This window comes from Acanthochromis polyacanthus, chromosome 3, assembly GCF_021347895.1.
Source record: "Acanthochromis polyacanthus isolate Apoly-LR-REF ecotype Palm Island chromosome 3, KAUST_Apoly_ChrSc, whole genome shotgun sequence".
NCBI classification, from domain to species: domain Eukaryota; kingdom Metazoa; phylum Chordata; class Actinopteri; family Pomacentridae; genus Acanthochromis; species Acanthochromis polyacanthus.
The window spans coordinates 14,812,985-14,835,395 of record NC_067115.1 but is presented as its reverse complement, the minus strand read 5'-3'; the positions used below and the strand labels follow the sequence as shown (position 1 = coordinate 14,835,395).

At 39.0% G+C, this 22,411-nt stretch overlaps 1 protein-coding gene across 1 annotated transcript; it reads right to left on the bottom strand.

Annotated features, from left to right (window-relative positions):
- Positions 1 to 1,555: 1,555 nt before the first annotated feature.
- LOC127533408 (pancreatic secretory granule membrane major glycoprotein GP2-like) lies at positions 1,556 to 21,563 on the bottom strand. The gene is made up of 6 exons (XM_051946318.1): positions 21,451 to 21,563; positions 5,336 to 5,484; positions 2,290 to 2,532; positions 2,056 to 2,215; positions 1,894 to 1,969; positions 1,556 to 1,790 (listed from the first exon to the last, which is right to left on the bottom strand). The coding sequence occupies exons 2-6, from the start codon at positions 5,356 to 5,358 to the stop codon at positions 1,771 to 1,773; spliced, it is 522 nt and encodes a 173-aa protein (XP_051802278.1). The 5' UTR covers positions 5,359 to 5,484; positions 21,451 to 21,563; the 3' UTR covers positions 1,556 to 1,770.
- Between the last annotated feature and the right edge of the window lie 848 nt (positions 21,564 to 22,411).

Sequence of the window (22,411 nt, the reverse complement as noted above, 5' to 3'; positions counted from 1 at the left end):
TCATCATAGTCTCTGATTAAAAGTGAGTTCAATTATAAACTGAACTGTCCAATCTCTGAACACATAACAAAATAATAATAAAAATAATAATAATGCAGAAGTCAAATAGTGATATTTTCTAAACTACATGTAGTTGCATTTACAATATTACAAAACAAATCATGAAAACATAGTTTTTAATACAGAATGCTTGGCCATTTTAAGAAGAAAGTTATTTTCATTTAACTTTTATAATTGATTGAGCAGATATGACAAGTTGTACCATAAGAAATAAAAACATTGGTACATAGCCTGATCCAAGTTAAACAAAGCTCTGCAGTTTGTAAACAGGTCTCAAAATATAGCTGAGAAAATATATATTTTTGAATTGAGGTGCATTTTTTCATTTTCTGACCACACTGTGTAGACATAAACCTTGGTTTGGAGGTGACTTTACATGTTATTTTGCATCATTTGGAAATTGCCACTGCATTAGATCAATTATGACGTCAGCATAACTTTTTCATGACCAAACATACAGATCTGTTAGGATGGTGGGATTTTACTACTGGAAAATGTTCATGCCTTGACATATATTTCAAGGAAATTTGATGAACTTTAATGTTAACTTTATGCTTGTATCTATCTATCTATCTATCTATCTATCTATCTATCTATCTATCTATCTATCTATCTATCTATCTATCTATCTATCTATCTATCTATCTATCTATCTATCTATCTATCTATCTATCTATCTATCTATCATCTGGTCAATGCATTATGCTGAATATGTGATGTGCCTTAAAATTACATTATACACCTGTAATAAAAAAATACTTCCCATGTCATGCTTGCTTCATTGGACTCCCTTCAGGAAAAGTTTGGTGTCTGTAGTCCACATTAGACAATAATTATCTTTTTCTGTCTGCACCTGATTCTAAGGAAATCAACAAAGATTTAAGGCCAAAGATTTTACTTCATAGCTGACAAACAGTGAGACAATCAGTACATTTATAATGTGTCATTGTCATGCTCATTATAAAGAGAAGCATACAGCATATAAATTATAATATTGGAATCAAACTTGCATGGTGATCCATCTAACAACGCTTGTGATGGTTTTTAATGCTGAAGCACAAACGTTAACCTCTTGGTGGCGCCACAGGAAAAGTCAGCAGCTCATCAGAGTTTTTAGGATTTACTCTTGATGAACTGTGGATGTAAAGTCAAGACACCTTTATTTACATACCACATTAAACTATGGACATTGGCCATGAGTTCTTTGATGTCAGTACCAAAACTCATTCAATGTCAATTCATGAAACCGTTGTTGAGAATCTTCAGTCAGGTCCAGCACTGTGTGTTTAGGTTGCAGGTCACACATTTTCTTTGTTACCAACTTCACATTTCACGGTCAAGTTTTTTTTGTTTTTGTTTTTTAAATTAAGGAGGATACAAGTCGGTTGTACAGTTTTACAGTTTAATTTGTCTTTACATCCAAAAAGAAATCCATGAAAAAAGAAAATATACATATATTATACATAATATATCCATATAGTAAATATAAGGAGGGAAACAAGCATTGACACATTTTATTTTTAGAGCTTCCATGTCTTATTTTTGATTGGTGTTGCAAAAGAATGAAGAATGATACAAAATCTGAAGATATTTAAGTGTACAACGGTTTATTTATCACTACAGTTAAAATGTTTGAAGATATAATTTCAATAAAAGCAATTTAATATCAAAATATGAAATGAGGTGATATTATCCTTGTAGGTTTCTGACTCACTGAGCTGGTTTGTGCCCTGAAGATAAAAAAAAGAAGAAAAGAAAACAATGGTTATTAATTTAATACAGATCACTGTGTTGAGAAATTAGTCCTGAAACCAGACTGTAATTCTTGCTCACAAGTTATGGGTCCAATGGTGATGGGCTCCAGAGAAGCAGAGCTGGAAACAGAGCGAGATGTTCTGCTTCTGCAGCGCTATGAGGCAGAAAGTGGAGGAGAAACCATTAGATAATGACCAACAGTGAACATGGATCACTGATAAAGTGAGGTGTGTAACTCACTGGGATACAGCTGTAACGTGTCCGGTCACAAAGGCTCAGGTTGCAGTGCAGGAAAATGTCTGGGTAATCATCCTGGAGAGCGAAGAGCAGAGCAGAAAAACGAGCCTGGAGGGACCTGCCGCTTTCAATGATGGACACCGCTTGTCCGGCAGCAGGACACCTGTCAGAGGAAAAGGTCATCAGGGTCACTGAAACCCACACACTGTCAGCTGAAGCTCAGTCAGGTGAACGTACTGGTTCTGGATGAAGGGGTATCGTGAGGGATCATCGGGGTCTGATGAGTGAGTGGCGAAGCAGTCCTCCAGAACAAGCCCAAAGTTTGTGTCTCTGTACGCCACAGTGACACCCACGTACAACGGTGATCCCACCGGGAGGCTGACCTGGATTCCTGAATAACGGTCGGTGAAGCCGGGGTCACGATACAGATTCATGTAGGCTCTGGCTTTTGGACCGTCACCTGAAATACCAGCTGCCACCCTGTTAAGGAAATATTAAAATGTTGACAACCAGGTCTTTCTTTCCACAGCTGTTATTGTTGTAACCATTTTATTAGAAAAATGTCACCAACACAACCCAAAACATTATTGGCTGCCCTCTTTCTTCACTCCAAGATATTGCAAACACACATTACCTTTCCAGAGCTGAAAACATTGTCAAAGAGTTCTCTCATCCTGGTTACTACCTGTTTGACCCTCACTAAAAGGTCACTAAGAACTCCACCACCTGATTCACAAATACTTTCTTCCCTAAGGCCATTACCCCTCTCAATCCACACAAAACACAAACTCTCTCATAAACTCTCACAATAATACTTTCTCTATATTAATACTATATTTATTTCACATTTTATTGTATTTTATATTTCACATAGGAATATCCACTGAGACTAGTTCAGTAGCTACTATTAACTCTGACACTTTACTGTACAGCTCCCTCTTTAATGTTACATGCTAATGATTTTATAGTGTGCTTCATGTTTGACATGTGTATCTTTATGCACGAAGCAGGAGTGGCATTCCTAATCTCATTGCAATCCTCAATACAATGACATAAAGGCTTTCTATTTCTAGTATTTTAGAGAGTTCTGGACGTTGGTAATGAGGAGATCCTCCAGGAATAGGATTCTTGTTCTTCTTCCACACATTTCAAGTTGTTTACATTACATACTATGTAACCTTGCACATTCTCAGGTGATTATGTTGCACATTCTTGCACACTGGAAGTATTTTTTATGACCTTCTATGACTTATAATCCTTGGATTACATTTGCTGCTAACTGTCTTATAACACTCACATTGTAGTGACTTACACACGTGGACAAAATTGTTGGTACCCCTCAGTTAAAGAAGGAAAAACCCACAATTCTCACTGAAATCACTTGAAACTCACAAAAGTAACAATAAATAAAAAATTATTGAAAATTAAATAATCAAAATCAGCCATCACTTTTGAATTGTTGATTAACATAATTATTTAAAAAAACAAACTAATGAAATAGGGCTGGACAAAAATGATGGTACCCATAACTTAATATTTTGTTGCACAACCTTTTGAGGCAATCACTGCAATTAAACGATTTCTGTATTTGTCAATGAGCGTTCTGCAGCTGTCAACAGGTATTTTGGCCCACTCCTCATGAGCAAACAGCTCCAGTTGGCTCAGGTTTGATGGGTGTCTTCTCCAAATGGCATGTTTCAGCTCCTTCCACATATGTTCAATGGGATTCAGATCTGGGCTCATAGAAGGCCACTTTAGAATAGTCCAACGCTTTTCTCTCAGCCATTCTTGGGTGTTTTTGGCTGTGTGTTTTGGATCATTGTCCTGTTGGAAGACCCATGACCTGCGACTGAGACCAAGCTTTCTGACACTAGGCAGCACATTTCTCTCCAGAATGCCTTGATAGTCTTCAGATTTCATCGTACCTTGCACACTTTCAAGACACCCTGTGCCAGATGCAGCAAAGCAGCCCCAAAACATTACTGAGCCTCCTCCATGTTTCACCGTAGGGACAGTGTTCTTTTCTTCGTATGCTTGGTTTTTGAGTCTACGAACATAGAGTTGATGTGCCTTACCAAAAAGCTCCAGTTTGGTCTCATCTGTCCAAAGGACATTCTCCCAGAAGCTTTGTGGCTTGTCAACATGCATTTTTGCAAATTCCAGTCTGGCTTTTTTATGAGTTTTTTTCAGCAGTGGTGTCCTCCTTGGTCGTCTCCCATGAAGTCCACTTTGGCTCAAACAACGACGAATGGTGCGATCTGACACTGATGTACCTTGGCCTTGGAGTTCACCTTTAATTTCTTTGGAGGTTGCTCTGGGCTCTTTGGATACAATTCCAACGATCCGTCTCTTCAATTTGTCATCAATTTTCCTCTTGCGGCCACGTCCAGGGAGGTTGGCTACTGTCCCGTGGGTCTTGAACTTCTGAATAATATGAGCCACTGTTGTCACAGGAACTTCAAGCTGTTTAGAGATGGTCTTATAGCCTTTACCTTTAAGATGTTTGTCTATAATTTTTTTTCGGATGTCCTGGGACAATTCTCTCCTTCGCTTTCTGTTGTCCATGTTCAGTGTGGTACACACCTTTTCACCAAAAAGCAGGGTGACTACTTGTCTCCCTTTAAATAGGCAGACTGACTGATTATGAGTTTGGAAACACCTGTGATGTCAATTAAATGACACACCTGAGTTAATCATGTCACTCTGGTCAAATAGTTTTCAATCTTTTATAGAGGTACCATCATTTTTGTCCAGGCCTGTTTCATTAGTTTGTTTTTTTAAATAATTATGTTAATCAACAATTCAAAAGTAATGGCTGTTTTTGATTATTTAATTTTCAATAAATTTTTATTTATTGTTACTTTTGTGAGTTTCAAGTGATTTCAGTGAGAATTGTGGGTTTTTCCTTCTTTAACTGAGGGGTACCAACAATTTTGTCCACGTGTGTATAACATTTTTTTAAAAATTCATATGTTCGTGTTTGATTTTGTCCCCTAAGACAAAATCAGAGTTCTCGTATGTGAAAACCTACTTGGAACTGTTTCTGACTCTGATATGATTCTGCAACATCTGCAGCTTGACAGTGAGGGAACAGTTCTTTAAAACAGTAGGTTTCCACTCACAGGCAGAAACATAAAAAGCTCTTTTCACTGTATGTACTACTAATTTTCTTCTTGTAATGGCATCACCATAATATGAATAAAGCAACAATTATACTCACTCATCAGTTTTACAACTGAATATGGTGATGGTTGTTACATGTATTTATTAAAGGGCTACTTACGGCAGGAATGGCCTGATTGTCATATACAGGGAGCTGTCTGTGTTCAGAGGATAAGCACAGGAGAAGGGAACAGTCACAGGAACGGCGAAGGATTGATTATTTGGGTAGATGAACAAAGCGTTGGAGTAGACGGCATGTGTCCTGTTGGTCTGCAAGACAGAGGATTAAATTATCAGTCAGTTCAAAGATTGACTTAAATGACGAGGAAAAATAAAATATTTACAAGAAATATACATATGATACAGATTGTACAGATGTTCCTGTATGTAGAAATTCTGATAAAATAACAATATTTTATGGGTTACTCTAATTGCATCAACTATTCCATGAGTAGAAAATATTGATATTGCAGATTCTTCAGATTGGATTTAAATATTATAAATCTGCAAAGAATCTATAATGAACCGATTTAAATCCACTGATGTTGCACCAGAGTGTTACAGTTTTTCTGTGTGTGATCTACTGGGAGTGCTGGTTGTAAACGCCTGTCCAGTTAAAAGCTAACAGTTTTGTTTGAACATGTTAGAAATAAGCAAATATGGAAAATTTTCCGGGAAAGTTGAAGCATTTTCCTGATTTTCTTTCTGCAGATGCCAGTGGGTCATCATAGTAAAAGCAGGTATAATAATAAAATGTTATTTCAGCTACAGGAGAGGCCTGATGTTCTCTGGAATATCTGGAAAATATGTGCAAATATCAATATAGACACTGGCAACCAGGCAAAATTAGTAGAAATACATCAGTACATTGGAAATTGGCATTATATTATATGTGCAGTTTGTGTTTGAGGTCAACAACAAAAGCATGTCTGACAATTCACCACATCAAAATGAGATGTTTGAGGAGCGAGTGAACCAGAAAGAAAGAAAGAAAGAGAGAGAGAGAAAAAGAAAGAAAGAAAGAAAGAAAGAAAACAGTTCAAGTCTTTACCCTCAGTTCATTTCCACAGGCCCCTGCCCGAGCATCCACTTCATACCAAACCCAATCATCCTGCACTGAGAACCAGGAACAGTTGCGGGAAGCCAGATTTCCAGAGAATGGATTTAAACCAGCAGCTGTCACGCTGTTGATATGCAGTCCGATCAGAAGTTTATCACTTCTGCAAATAAGCTGAGGAGCCTCATGTGAAGGGGACTGGACTGAATAAAAAGATAAAAGGTCATCAGATATAAATGAAGGAGAGAGGTTAAGATTCACCAAGTGAGACAAAGCTCAATAAAGTCTGAAAAACATACAGATAAGCTTACATTCACATACAACACTGGCATCTTCATTGTGACCACAGTTGTGGACCCCAAATCCTCTGTGAGTGCAGTCTGTGATCAATGGTTCATTTCCAAAACACTGAACATCGTCCAACCAGATGGGTCCACTGCCCTGTCCGAAACTGGCACTTAATGGCGCTGCACGAGCTTCACCACAGTCCAGCTGTCTGCAGACCACCTGAGCATCATTCAGGCCCCAGAAATCATCACACACCGTCCCCCACTGTCCATTATGGAAGATCTCCACTCTGCCAGAGCAGCGGTTATCAGAATTGACCAGCCTCACTGGTGAAAGAGCTAACAGAAAAACAAAGAACACACTCTGAAAAAGTGAACTTTGAGAACTTTTCTTTCTTTCCACCTTTAATTTTCTCTTTTTTAAAATCTGTTTATACCTTTAATTTTCTGAACAATTTACTGACATTTTACAGTTTGGCATGTTTCGTTAAATTACAGATAATAAATAACCAGTGAACCCTAAAACCTAGAAAAAAATCCCTCCCCCCAAAAAACAAAATAAAACTGCATGATAAGAACTGGGAAATGGTTAATCTTGTTCAAAATGTTATTTTCCAGATTCTCCCTATTTTGTTTCATTAGAGATAACATCTTGTCTTAACCAAATTTTTGGTTTACATGTTAAATGTAAAAAGAACAGTCCAGAGCTGATCCATCCATTCTCTATACACCGCTTTATCCTCATTAGGGTCGTGGGGGGTGCTGGAGCCTATCCCAGCTGACTCAGGTGAAGGCAGGGGACATCCTGGACAGGTCGCCAGTCTGTCACAGGGCTACATATACAGACAGACAATCACTCTCACATTCACACCTACGGGCAATTTAGAGTAACCAATTAACCTCAGCATATTTTTGGACTGTGGGAGGAAGCCGGAGTACCCGGAGAAAACCCACGCATGCACAGGGAGAACATGCAAACTCCATGCAGAAAGATCCCATGCCCACCCAGGGATTTGAACCAAGGATCTTCTTACTGCAAGGTGAAAGTGCTAACCACTACCCCACTGTGCAGCCCACCAGAGCTGATCAATAATCTGTATTTTTACAAATAGACATCATAAGGATGGGTTTTTCTGAGAAAAAAAACAAAACAAAACAGATTTTGTGTGATCACAACACTACAGTTTTTTTCTGTATATAAATCATTTTATATTCAGAAACATTTTTCAGATGTTTTCACAACTTTTACAGCTTTTGAATGTCGCAGGGTTCCATGTTATTTAATGTATTTTGTCTGACAGCCTCTTCACCAGATTTGCAAGTTTTTTCTACAGATTTTTTCCACAATGCAGTTCTGTTGATGGAAAACAAAGATGAAACTGAACCTCAAGGAGGATGATATTTTTGAAAAACTACAGAAACAACTTTCTGTCTAAAAACAGGAAGGAAGCAACAATAAATATGGAAATGCCTGCAGATGACAAACTGCAATATAAATCACAAACTTCATATTTCTCTAATACTTGGTCATTGATATGTGCTCAGCTAATTGTTATATTGTACACATACAGTAACACAGTAGGACCTCGCTGTGCTGTTACCTGGTACTGCTGTGTTGTTGCCTGGTGTGGGCTGTGGTATTTGTGTGGTTGACAATCCTGGTTGGACTGTGCTGTTATGTGGAGTTGCTGTGGTGGGAGTGGTGGTGGAGTTCTGTGGTCTTGGATCAGTGGTTGAAGGAACTCCAGGGTTTGCTTCGTACGTCTCTGTGTTTACAACAAAAAAACTGAATGGCACTGATGCTGAAGCAGTGACAATATTTTGCTAATAAGAGGTTGAATTTGACAGGAAAAGGACAACAGTAGCTCCACTGACATGTATGCATTATAAGTAAAAAAAATTAATTTGCTCTTAAAGATTAAAGATCTTTAAAATGGAACATTACCTGCACAGTATGCAGAAGGGCCTAGCTTTGGTGGCTGAAGTTTGTAGACGTAATAGTTTCCATAGCAGAGCTTGACGTGCATGTCGTAGGAGCGTTCATCGTAGCAGTTACTCAGATACATGCAATACACATCGCTTTTGAATATTCTTCCATATTCTGTAGGATTAGGTTGTGCCATCCAAAAACTATTAAGGGTGCCACATGAGAATCGACTGACACACCAGTCTGGAATACGAGCATTGCTTTCACCCAGAAACATGCGATACCAGCCTTCCCGGGGAACATCATAATCATCGTGGTAAGGCCCTGACCTTGTGTAATTTACTGAACGCCACTCATCATTTATTATAGAGTAGTGCTCACAGGGATCAGCACATCGCTCAGTCCCATTAATACTGATGCAGTCTGTGCCTGAAGGACAAACTACACCTCCACAGCTGGCCTTTACAGATGGGTCTTCCACACAGCCCCAGCCTGATTTCCAGTAGTAACCATGGCTACAGCAAGGGAAGCCTCCGCAATCTTGCTTAGTACCATAGCAGGTAAGGCCATCGCCTACGAAGCCTTCTTTACAGACACAAGACAGGGCCTGGTGGGAGAAAGTGTCGCCTCTTTCTCTGGACTCCAAGCAGGTGGCTTCATCATGACATGAAGCACAGCTGGTGACAAGTGTCCCTATGAAAAGTACAGGAATGGTTTGACAGGTGCTGCTGCAGAATTGTAGCTATTACATACAGGTGGTATTAAACTTTTCTGATTTAGGATAATTTAGGAATTTAGGAAGTTAAGAGTAAATTTATACAGAAAACAGAGCAATATAGATTGATAAGTTTTACTTCTCCCCACTCCTTTTCGAGCTTTCTTTTTTTCTTTTTTTTGTGTAGTTTTTTTTCTTTTATTTGTCTTTTTTGTATTGACATGTTTGACATGTTTATAAGGTTCGAACAAATTGTATCAAAACATCTTGGAAGAGCAGAAAAACTGCCAAAGTACTGTTCACAACATGTATAAACTTTACCTTGTATAAGCTCGAAATAAACTCATCATCATCATCATCATCATCATCATCATCATCATCATCATGCCTGTAGAATATGTATGTACAGTTGTGAACAAAAGTTTACACACACTTGTAAAGACCATAGCAGTTTTCAGTTTACAATAACTCTGTCAGGATCCTTCCTTTAGGCTCTGCCTGGTTCCGTCTTTCCTCCATCTCTTTTTCCCTCTCTGCATTCTTGGCCAGCCTTGCTCATCCTCTCTCTCTCTCTTTGTCTTCCCAACCCTGTCTACACTCAGCCTAATGGCAGGGACTGGAGACAGCTCCCATTTTTTAAAATCTTACTATAGTTAAGTCATCTGAAGTTTTCTTAGATTTCTCCTTTGTTGTTAGTTAAGAGGTTTTGAATGTTTTTGTAGTTGTAGCTGTTTTTTAAATGAAGTTTGGTTCATTTTTCCCCACAGTTTAGTTTCCCCATCATGAGCTGGTTTGAGTTAGTTTCTATTCGATCTGTTTAAACACTCCACCAGTCTCAGTTTGCTCTTTGTGTCTGCCCCCCATGACAGACTCCTACAACTCTGAATCTGCTGTGATGGAATCATTTAAACCCATGTGTTCATGCATTGCGGGTTTTCTGGAATTATGACAAAATCTACTGAGTCAAAAAATACATACAGCAAAGCTAATATTTGGCTAAACATCCCCTTGGCCATATTCACCTCGACAAAGCACTTTGGATGGCCATCTACCTGCTTCTGGTTGTATATTTGACCACTCCTCTTGACAGAAGAGTTAGAGGAGTCATTGAACAATGGCTGTCATGATAAACATGGTTTTTACAAGTGTATGAGGACTTTTGTTCCCAACTGTGTGAACAACAGTCATCAATATATTTGAATTGTTATTTTATCATTTAAAGAATAAAATTGAGGAAATTCATATTGGAGATATATACAGTTAAATTATTTATGAAATCAAAAGTAATTTGGTTATTTTTCATTTACATACAGAAATATGAAGAAACCACTTGGAAGATTTAAAGTGAGCAAATTCATATTTGTGACGGTATAATAGTAATCTTGGCACCATTTTAATGTGTGTAGGGTGAATATTTATTTCGTTTCTGATTTAGAGCCCCTCCATTTGTGACAAAAAAAGAAGAAAACTGTGTATTTTACGTTCCAGTACAATTACACGGTGAATACAAGTCCAAACAAATATGACAAAATGCCAGATGGTTTACCCGAACTGCTTCCTGTAAATATCTGCAAAAGTACGAGCAGAAACAACCCCTCAGGAACTCTCATCATGGACTGCATCCACCACACAAAGTTGCTGGAAAAGACAAAGAAGATGAATTAAAACTATATACATTTTAAAATGACACTGTTTTATGCAGCACAACCTTCATGACTTACCCTGAAGAGAGTGTGTGTGAATCCAGCAATAAATGAAGTGAAAACAACTCACGATGAGTGAAGGTGTGTTAATTTATAGGTTTGTTTCTGGGAGTTTCTTTCAAGGTGATCATTGATGAAATCTAAAATGTGTCACAGAAATCTCTGAGTAAAACATTAAAGGAGTTACTTATTAATCACAACTGAACAATGGCATAAAATTGAAACAGAACTGGTCCTTGATCTGAGGCTTTGGTCAGTGTATTTGATGGGGCCATCAATCACAGGGCAGTGTTGAAACACAATACACCTTTCAGCATTGATTGAATGACTAATGAGTACCCATTTACAACCATCAGAGAGTACATATGTGCTGAAGGTGCATTCCTGACAATGGAAAAGGACATTTGAACTATTTCACTATTTTTCATTTCATCTCAGTTTTTAAAAACAGCATGACTCGAGTTAATTTAATCTTGTTGACATCCAAACTGCTGCTGAACAAAGGTCTAAGAATAAAAAAATAGTTTTCTCTTATAAATTGATTTCAACCTATTAAATAACCTCCTTCATATCAGGTGATATCAGTTGATTCACAACATTGGTCATCATGTATGAATTAAACTGTCAAACTGATGAATTCTAACTATATCATGTTAAATCCAGTCTTGTGTTTCTAAATGATATATTTATCTGTCTTTGTTTGAAAGCTGGAGACCTGGAATATTACTGCATGGAGCAAACATGGAAAACAGGATGTGAGTGGCTGACCTTTCACTTTTTTATCTGTTTGATTTATTGAGTTTTTCTTACATTGACATGTCATTTCTTATCATTTGTCTCCTGGAGTCACTGAACTCTTACAGTAAATGTCAGTTCACATTAAGTTTGCAAGATGAATGATTGACCAAGTGCCTTGTTCCATTACAAGAATAGTACATTTGTTAGGACATTTACAGCACTTTTTGCCAGTAATTACCTGCATGCAACAGTGCACACACTGCTTTACAAAGACCATTTTAAGACACACCACCCTGGAGATACCTGTTCTGGGACAGATGAATTCTCGTCCAAAGGTGGGGTTCAGTATTTTATTTGATTTTTTTTTTCCAACTAGCATGAAACAACAAGGCTTCCACAGAATTATTTGTGTGGACTTTCAAGTTACTAGACAAGGCCTGTGGTGCACTCCAAGGTCTCAGGATCAAGCTGACCTCCTTAATACAAACAAGAGCAGACGAGAGACAAATCTTCATACAAGAGAGACACAGTTAACACATGAAAAACAAGCTCTGACATAACAAACAAATGAAAAAAAATCAGACATCAGTTGCTTGTCTCACATTTCAGCAGCCACACAGTAATAAAGTACATAATAGTGTAACACAACATCTCAGTTCTGTATGAGACAAACAGCACTTTCATTGATCTTTGTTTGTGTTGAACCTTGAGCTATGACTCTACAACAGAAACTCTTGCCATGTTGAAAACTGTGTATGGGGAGTAAACAATGTCCTGTACACATGAATATGAGGAACAAGGGGTTCAGAATGGAGCAAGATGATATAGAGGATGACCCAAAATCATGATGTCCCTCAACAACAAGAATAAGGAGTTGGTAAGGACCATCTATTGGATGATTTGGGCATACAGGCTTTCTTTGATCTGGGTGACACTGGCGTGTTCCACTGGAGGTTCTACTGCTTGGTGTTGGATTCATACTGGAAGAGACAGATCAATCTTCCGCATGCCCAAATCATCCGATAAGATGGTCACTACTTCAATCCCAGTTCCGCAAAGTGGCCTGGACATGTGACTGGGGGGCTCGGTTCTCGATCGTCTAAAGGAAATGGTGTCAAGCTGGGACAAGCTAACGCTTTGATCATGGTGGAAGGAGACAACCTTCAGGCCAAGGCCGCTGCGTACAAGATCCTCGAGTCTCCCTCACTGGGAGAACCCCATCCAGAGCCTTTCAACCAGTCACTGCTCATGGATCTGACCAAAGAGCAGCTGAATCTCTGTTTCTTGGGTGAGATCACAGGTGACCTCGAGCTCAATGTCAAGGTTAAAGCCCAGGATTGCTGCCCAGAGGGAACCAGGTGCGCTGTGGATCAGGATGTCATGGACATGAGTGACATAGGCAAAGCTATGCAAAATCATATATGGTACATGCTCATGACGATGACCAAGAGCAGATTTGACCCGTTTGACATCGACGAGGAGAGCGGAGATGAGAGCGACTTGGACCAAGAAGGAGGAGGAGGAGGAGGAGAAAAAGAAGAAGAAGAAGAAGAAGAAGAAGAGAAAAAGGACCTTAGGGGATTCAGGTGGAGTCAGTGTTCACGGTGATAAGTTGTATTTGACATGTTTTCAGCCAATGTGAGCAACTATAACAAAATAAAACAACTGCATGTGACCACCACACCAGAGCACGTCTATGGTTATTGTATTTTGTCTTTTTTTGTATTTGTGTGTTTGTTTTTTAGATGTCTTTATGAAAGAAAGAAAGAAAGAAAGAAAGAAAGAAAGAAAGAAAGAAAGAAAGAAAGAACTGGTAGGCTCAGCCAGACAGGTAAAGGCTCAACTGATGGGGAGTTCCATGAGGGTTGGGTGATTGCCATGCCACAGGGTGTTGTTGTTCTTTGACAATATTTTCAGGTAATGTGAGCAACTCGTACTTGTCATACATGGTCCACTGGGTCTGATCTCTTTCTTTGTTGGGGGGGAGGGGTTGGGGGGGATAGGAGAGACAGAACAAAAGAAAGTACAAAAGACAGAATGAAGAAAGAAGTCAGCACATTCGCTCTGTCTGTCGCAAACACCATGTAGGGAGAAACAGTGAGAGATGCTTCATTCCTTGTGTGGTATCTGATCTGTTACATGTATTACTTAATAAGTTAGTAGTATAGAATCTGTTTTGTTTGTTCTAGTATTTGATATGAGTTGCTTGTTATATGTAGTGTCTGCTCTGGTGTCTCTGACCACAGATGGAAACTGCATAATATTCAACCCATGCCATGGGAAAGTGTTCTCCTGTTTACAGAGCCCTGCTGTAGGTGTTTTTATGAGGGTTCTTCTGTCTAAAACACAGATTTAGGGATTCTTCAGCTGTTGTAGACAAGGGGGAGTTGTTTGGGGATGCTCTCTGCTTTCCCCATATGGTAGGCAATAAAGAACCATTTGTTTTGACCCCTCCTATATGTTGAAAACCTATAAAAGTGATCGCTGGCTATTGTCCAGCAAGGAGGATTCAATTGGCCGGCTCCTTCCAGGCAGGTTCTGTCTGTACTGATGCTGCTCTTTCTTTTAATAAAATACTTTTAAAGAAAGTCAGTGTCACGGACATTTTCTCCTTCACCTGCACATCATGGACACCAGAGAGAGAAACAACTACACTTGCGTAAACCTTGCACTTCAGTATGAGGGGCCGTACAAGACTTAATTCATTCTCGTCCTCTCACACACATATATTTTCTCTCATACTCACATACATTCTCCTGTGACACACATACATTCTCCTTTCACATACATACATTCTCCTTTCACACACATATATTTTCACTCTCTTACACGCATACATTCTCCTCTCACACACATACATTCTCCTTTCACACACATATATTTTCACTCTCTTACACACATACATTCTCCTCTCACACACATACATTCTCCTCTCACACACATACATTCTCCTTTCACACACATATATTTTCCTTGCACACACATACATTCTTCTTTCACATACATATATTTTAATATTCACGCACACACACATTCTGCCTTCACATGCATACATTTTCACTCATGCACACACATACATTCTCCTCTCACATGCATTTATTGTCACACTTGCACGTACATACATTCTCCTTTCACATTCATACATTCTCCTAAATAAATAGACATATATGTATATGTACAAAGAAAATATATGCATGAAAGAGAAGAAAGTATGTATGTAAGAGGAGAATGTAGGTGTGTGAGAGGAGAATGTATGTATGTGCAAGAGATAATAGTGGAAAAGGAAGTAAGTATAGTGGAAAAGGAAGTCCATCGTTTTTTGCGCTGTGATTGGCTGAAAAGCTCAAGTGGGCGGTGATGTTCAGGTAACGGTTACCATGGCAGGTGGAGAGGAATCCCGAGCGCTTGCTCCCCAGGCGCTGTGTGTCACGGTGGCAAAGGTGGTAATCGTCCTCCATAGGCGATCGGTTCACTGGTGATAGGAGGTCTGATCCAGCAGATTTCCGGTGTGCACAGCTGAATGGAGCCCGGTTGATGAAGAGTCACTTGAATTAAAACGATGGCTCTCAGGCTTTAGCCAAGAAAAACGGATGTTTGATGAAAAACTGCCAAAATTAGGAAAAATAACTGCTGGTGCTTAATTTGTTCTCTGTCAAAAATCATGAATAAAAGAATAAATTCGGCATTGAATGTGAGCAAATATGTCTACTTAAGTTACAAAAAGCAAAAAGGATAAATAGTTAAACTTTGAGACTAAGAAACTTCAAGGAATAGGAAGAGATGCACCTTTTTATAGAAATATAGTGGGAGCCTCTAGTATAGGCTCTGCAGAGAGCGGGGGACCGGGCGTTGTCCGGCTTATATCAGGCCAAGAGGGTCATGGGAGGACCTCAAGGCGGAGGGGAGCTGTTTGGGCGCGAATCTCTGGTGGAATTTGAAATTCCTTTGTCTCACAGAGAGGAAGGGCAGAGAAGTAGGAATGATCCAGAGTATATAAAAGAAAATATATTAAATGAACAAAACGCGATCTGTCTATTTCTTCACCATATTCCATTTAAGTAGATGTGACCACATGTTTCTAAAGGTGCAGGTTAATACATATTAGCATATTATGTGAGTTATTTCATTCATACATATGTTAATGTTTTGGATATACTAAAAATATATGTCACAGTGAAGATATGGTAACATGTCATACGTATGGTAAAGAATAAGCAAGAATTCATCTTTTCAACCTAAATAGGGGGAATAAAGAAGAAATTAGATTAAATCTCACAAATCATTAAATCCACTTCTGTGAAAGATAGAATCGTCATTTTTCGAAGCAATGTACAACATCATGTCACTACCACTTTGGTAATCATGGAAATTCAAAATACATCTCAGAAATATGAATTTTTGAAGAAGTCCTTTGTTTCAGTTCAGTTCCAGTCAGAGAGAGAGAGAGAGTGCTTCTCGGTGCTCCAGTAGGTCGTAAAGTTTATGACTTGTTATCTGATCCCGGTGGAATGTGGAGATGTCCCCTAAAGCTGGAAAGGGATTTTAGCATGAAAGTTCATTAAACATAGCATAAAAGTGAAAGTCATTGTCTTTTAAAAAGAAAAAGTTATTCCAGGTGTATGGATCTCCATCCCTCTGTGAAGGTCTGAATGTCCTTTTCCTGTGAATAAAACGCATAGAAATACACTGTCCCCGGCTTTCCTCCAGGAATGGGGGAAGGGAGTTCAGCATTGGAGAGAGAGTGCTTATATGAGTTTAATCCTAGGCTTTTGGTGTCACAACCCTCCTGTCTCAGTGCACTGACTAATCAGTGGGATGACGAGCGGCTGTGTTTCTCCAGACAGCAGGAGCAGATTGACAATCAGTGCGGCATTTAAGCCTGACTCTTTGTACTGCCCAGCGCTGCAACATTGAACAATCTTCCTGCTACACAACTCTCCCTGCTACTCGCCGTTCACCATCGTCTGTGCATCACTCTCTGGACTCTGTTTGCCCCCCTGGATTACCTTCACCCCGGTCGCCCCCCCGGATAATCTTGCCAGTTTCCCAGCCATTGCCACATTCCCCACCGGCACTGTCTGCTCTGCCCTTTCCGCCCTCCATAACCCGGACTACCAATAAGCCACCTTCCCCTCACATTAGTTTTTATGTTTGGTTTAATCTCGGCCTTCGGGTCCGTCCTTTGTTTAGTTCTGTTCTGTTTTATTTAATAGTTTTACCTTGACCGTCTGGTCCTCCCTTAGTTGGTTTAATTCAGTTTAGTTTCCCTCCTGCTCTCTCCCCTCCTGCTTTGTTTAAGATGAGTCTTTGTTTTGTCTGTTTTCTTTAATTAAATCATTATTATTTCACCCTTCCATCCGTGCCTGCTGCTTGGGTTCTTCTCTGTTTCATGACATTTGGAAAATTCCTACACAATAATAATAAAAAATAATCACTCCCTTTTTCTTTTCTCTTTCCGTGCCCACCAAACAACAACACAGGTCGATGTCCATTCAGGCAGTACATGCTCAACAAACCAGCCAGGTATGAGCTCAAGATATGGGTTACCCACAACGCCAGGTCCAGCTATGCGTGGCAGATGCAAATGTACCTGGGGAAAATCTGACAAATGAGGTCCGCCAGAGAAGAACCGAGCTTGTCGCATTTTCATGGACCTGACACAGTGGATGGGTTTTTTGCAGGACCGTGACGTGCAACAGCTTTTCCACCTCATGCCAGCTAGCGGTCTGATTCTTCAGGGAATGAAGACTCACTAGGGTCAAGATCAACCCCCATAAGAACCTCCAGTTTCCACTGGCCCAAAGAAGGAGGGCCAGACTCAACCCCACAATAAAGGAAAAGACCAGCAATGAACCTCTAGGGTACATAAGGGTTAATAGCTGACAAGCAGTGAGACAATCTACACACTTATGTGACATTGTCATGCTTATTATAAAGAGAAACCTATAGCATTTAATAGTGGAATTAAACTAACATGGCGATCCATCTAGCAATATTTGAGATGGTTTTTCATGCTGAAACACAAATGCTAGCCTCTTGGTGGTGCCACAGGAAAAGTCAGCAGTTCATCAAAGTTGATAGGATTCACTCTTGATGAACTGAGGATGTGAAGTTAGGTCACTCTTATTTATGTACCACATTGAAAACTACAAACGTTGGCCCGAAGCTCTTTGATGCCAGGACCAACATTCATTCAATGCCAGTTCATGAAACAATTGTTGAGAATCTTCAGTAAGGTCCAAAGCTGTGCGTTCAGGTTCCAGTGGGGTCACACGTTTTCTTCTTCGTTACCTACTTCGGATTCCACCGTCAAGGTTATTTATTTATTTATTTTTTAGAAATAAGGTGCATACAAGTCAGTTGCACAGTTTTACAGTGTAACAGGGGAAAAAAATTATAAGATCTAAAAAGAAATGCATGGAAAAAGACAATGAATTGCTTGTTATCCATAATATATTCATGTAATCAATTTAAGGGGTAAAAAGCATTGACACCTATTTTTTTTTTACGGCTTCCATATCTTAGATTGTTGTTGCATGAGTAGTGCAACTGCAGAATGATACAAAGTCTGATGAAATTTAAATTTACAACATTTTATTTATCATTACAATTAAAATGTTTTAATATTTAATTTCAATAAAAACTATTTAATATCAAAATATGAAATGAGGTGATATTATTGTAGGTTTCTCGACTCACTGAGCTGGTTTGTGCCCTGAAGATAAAGAAGAAGAAAACGATGGTTATTAATTTAATACAGATCATTGTGTTGAGAAATTAGTCTAGATTTTTTATTTTTTTTTAAATTAAGGAGCATACAAGTCAGTTGCGCGATTTTAGAGTGTAATTTGTCATTACATCTAAAACGAAAGCCATGAGAAAAGAAAATGCATTGCTTTTTATCCATAATATATTCATATCGTCAAAATAAGGAGGGAAGCAAACACTCACACCTTTTGTTTACAGCTTCCATATTTTATTTTTGATTGGTGTTGCAAGAGAATGAAGAATGATACAAAATCTGAAGATATTTAAGTGTACAACGGTTTATTTATCACTACAATTAAATGTTTGAATATTTAATTTCAATAAAAGCAATTTAATATGAAAACAGGAAATGAGGTGATATTATCATTGTAGGTTTCTGACTCACTGAGCTGGTTTGTGCCCTGAAGATAAAGAAGAAGAAAAGAAAACAATGGTTATTAATTTAATACAGATCACTGTGTTGAGAAATTAGTCCTGAAACCAGACTGTAATTCTTGCTCACAAGTTATGGGTCCAATGGTGATGGGCTCCAGAGAAGCAGAGCTGGAAACAGAGCGAGATGTTCTGCTTCTGCAGCGCTATGAGGCAGAAAGTGGAGGAGAAACCATGAGATAGAGACCAACAGTGAACATGGATCACTGATAAAACGAGGTGTGTAACTCACTGGGATACAGCTGTAACGTGTCCGGTCACAAAGGCTCAGGTTGCAGTGTAGGAAAATGTCTGGGCAATCATCCTGGAGAGCGAAGAGCAGAGCAGAAAAACGAGCCTGCAGGGACCTGCCGCTTTCAATGATGGACACCGCTTGTCCGGCAGCAGGACACCTGTCAGAGGAAAAGGTCATCAGGGTCACTGAAACCCACACACTGTCAGCTGAAGCTCAGTCAGGTGAACGTACTGGTTCTGGATGAAGGGGTATCGTGAGGGATCATCGGGGTCTGATGAGTGAGTGGCGAAGCAATCCTCCAGAACAAGCCCAAAGTTTGTGTCTCTGTACGCCACAGTGACACCCACGTACAACGGTGATCCCACCGGGAGGCTGACCTGGATTCCTGAATAACGGTCGGTGAAGCCGGGGTCACGATACAGATTCATGTAGGCTCTGGCTTTTGGACCGTCACCTGAAATACCACCTGCCACCCTGTTAAGGAAATATTAAAATGTTGACAACCAGGTCTTTCTTTCCACAGCTGTTATTGTTGTAACCATTTTATTAGAAAAAATGTCACCAACATAACCCAGAACATTACTGTCTGCCCTCTTTCTTCACTCCAAGATATTGCAAACACACATTACCTTTCCAGAGCTGAAAACATTGTCAAAGAGTTCTCTCATCCTGGTTACTACCTGTTTGACCCTCACTGAAAGGTCACTAAGAACTTCACCACTTGATTCACAAATACTAATGCATGCTAATGATTTTATGGTGTGCTGAATGTTTGATATGTATATCTTTTTCCCCACTTTAATGCACTAAGCAGGAGTGGCATTCCTAATCTCATTGCAATCCTCAATACAATGACATAAAGGCTTTCTATTTCTAGTATTTTAGAGAGTTCTGGACGTTGGTAGTGAGGAGATCCTCCAGGAAGAGGATTCTTGTTCTTCTTCCACACATTTCAAGTTGTTTACATTACATACTATGTAACCTTGCACATTCTCAGGTGATTATGTTGCACATTCCTGCACACTGGAAGTATTTTTATGACCTTCTATGACTTATAATCCTTGGATTACATTTGCTGCTAACTGTCTTGTAACACTCACATTGTAGTGACTTATAACATTTTTTTTAAAATTCATATGTTCGTGTTTGATGTTATCCCCTAAGACAAAATCAGAGTTCTCATATGTGAAAACCTACTTGGAACTGTTTCTGACTCTGATATGATTCTGCAACATCTGCAGCTTGACAGTGAGGGAACAATTCTGTAAAATCGTAGGTTTCCAATCACAGGCAGAAACATAAAAAGCTCTTTTCACTGTATGTACTACTAATTTTTTTCTTCTTGTAATGGCATCACCATAATAAGAATAAAGCAACAATTATACTCACTCATCAGTTTTACAACTGAATATGGTGATGGTTGTTACATGTATTTATTAAAGGGCTACTTACGGCAGGAATGGCCTGATTGTCATATACAGGGAGCTGTCTGTGTTCAGAGGATAAGCACAGGAGAAGGGAACAGTCACAGGAACGGCGAAGGATTGATTATTTGGGTAGATGAACAAAGCGTTGGAGTAGACAGCATGTGTCCTGTTGGTCTGCAAGACAGAGGATTAAATTATCAATCAGTTCAAAGATTGACTTAAATGATTTAGAAAAATAAAATATTTACAAGAAATATACATATGATACAGATTGTACAGATGTTCCTGTATGTAGAAATTCTGATAAAATAACAATATTTTATGGGTTACTCTAATTGCATCAACTATTCCATGAGTAGAAAATATTGATATTGCAGATTCTTCAGATTGTATTTAAATATTATAAATCTGCAAAGAATTTATTATGAACCGATTTAAATCCACTGATGTTGCACCAGAGTGTTACAGTTTTTCTGTGTGTGATCTACTGGGAGTGCTGGTTGTAAACGCCTGTCCAGTTAAAAGCTAACAATTTCGGTTGAACATGTTAGAATATAGCAAATATGGAAGATTCTACGTGAAAGTTGAAGCAATTTCCTGATTTTCTTTCTGCAGATGCCAGTGGGTCATCATAGTAAAAGCAGGTATAATAATAAAATGTTAATTCAACTACAGGAGAGGCCTGATGTTCTCTGGAATATCTGGAAAATATGTGCAAATATCAATATAGACACTGGCAACCAGACAAAATTAGGAGAAATACATCAGTGCTTTGGATATTGGCATTATATTATATGTGCAGTTTGTGTTTGAGGCCTACAACAAAAGCATGTCTGACAATTCACCACATCAAAATGAGATGTTTAAGGGGCGAGTGAGCCAGACAGAAAGAGAGAAAGAAAGAGAGAAAGAAAGAAAGAAAGAAAGAAAACAGTTAAAGTCTTTACCTTCAGTTCATTTCCACAGGCCCCTGCCTGAGCGTCCACTTCATACCAAACCCAATCATCCTGCACTGAGAACCAGGAACAGTTGCGGGAAGCCAGATTTCCAGAGAATGGATTTAAACCAGCAGCTGTCACGCTGTTGATATGCAGTCCGATCAGAAGTTTATCACTTCTGCAAATAAGCTGAGGAGTCTCATGTGAAGGGGACTGGACTGAATAAAAAGATAAAAGGTCATCAGATATAAATGAAGAAGAGATTTTAAGATTCACCGAGGGAGACAAAGCTCAATAAACTCTGAAAAACATACAGATAAGCTTACATTCACATACAACGCTGGCATCTTCATTGTGACCACAGTTGTGGACCCCAAATCCTCTGTGAGTGCAGTTTGTGATCAATGATTCATTTCCAGAACACTGAACATCGTCCAACCAGATGGGTCCACTGCCCTGTCCGAACCGGGCATTTGCTGGCGCTGCACGAGCTTCACCACAGTCCAGCTGTCTGCAGACCACCGGAGCATCATTCAGGCCCCAGGAATCATCACACACCGTCCCCCACTGTCCATTATGGAAGATCTCCACTCTGCCAGAGCAGCGGTTATCAGAATTGACCAGCCTCACTGGTGAAAGAGCTAACAGAAAAACAAAGAACATACTCTGAAAAAGTGAACTTTTCTTTCTGTCTTTCTTTTATCCAGTTTTACCTGTACTTTTCTGAACAATTTACTGATACTTTCCAGATTTTACAAGCTTTGTTAAATTACAGATAATAACTCGTGAACCCCAACAACTACAAATTTTTTTATTAAAAGCAACAAACAAAATAAAACTGCATGATATGAACTGGGAAATGGTTAATCCTTTTTCAACTGTTATTTTCCAAATTCTCCCTTTTTTTTAAAAAAAGATGACATTTTGTCTTAACCAAACACTTAATTTGTATGTTGAATGTAAAAAGAAC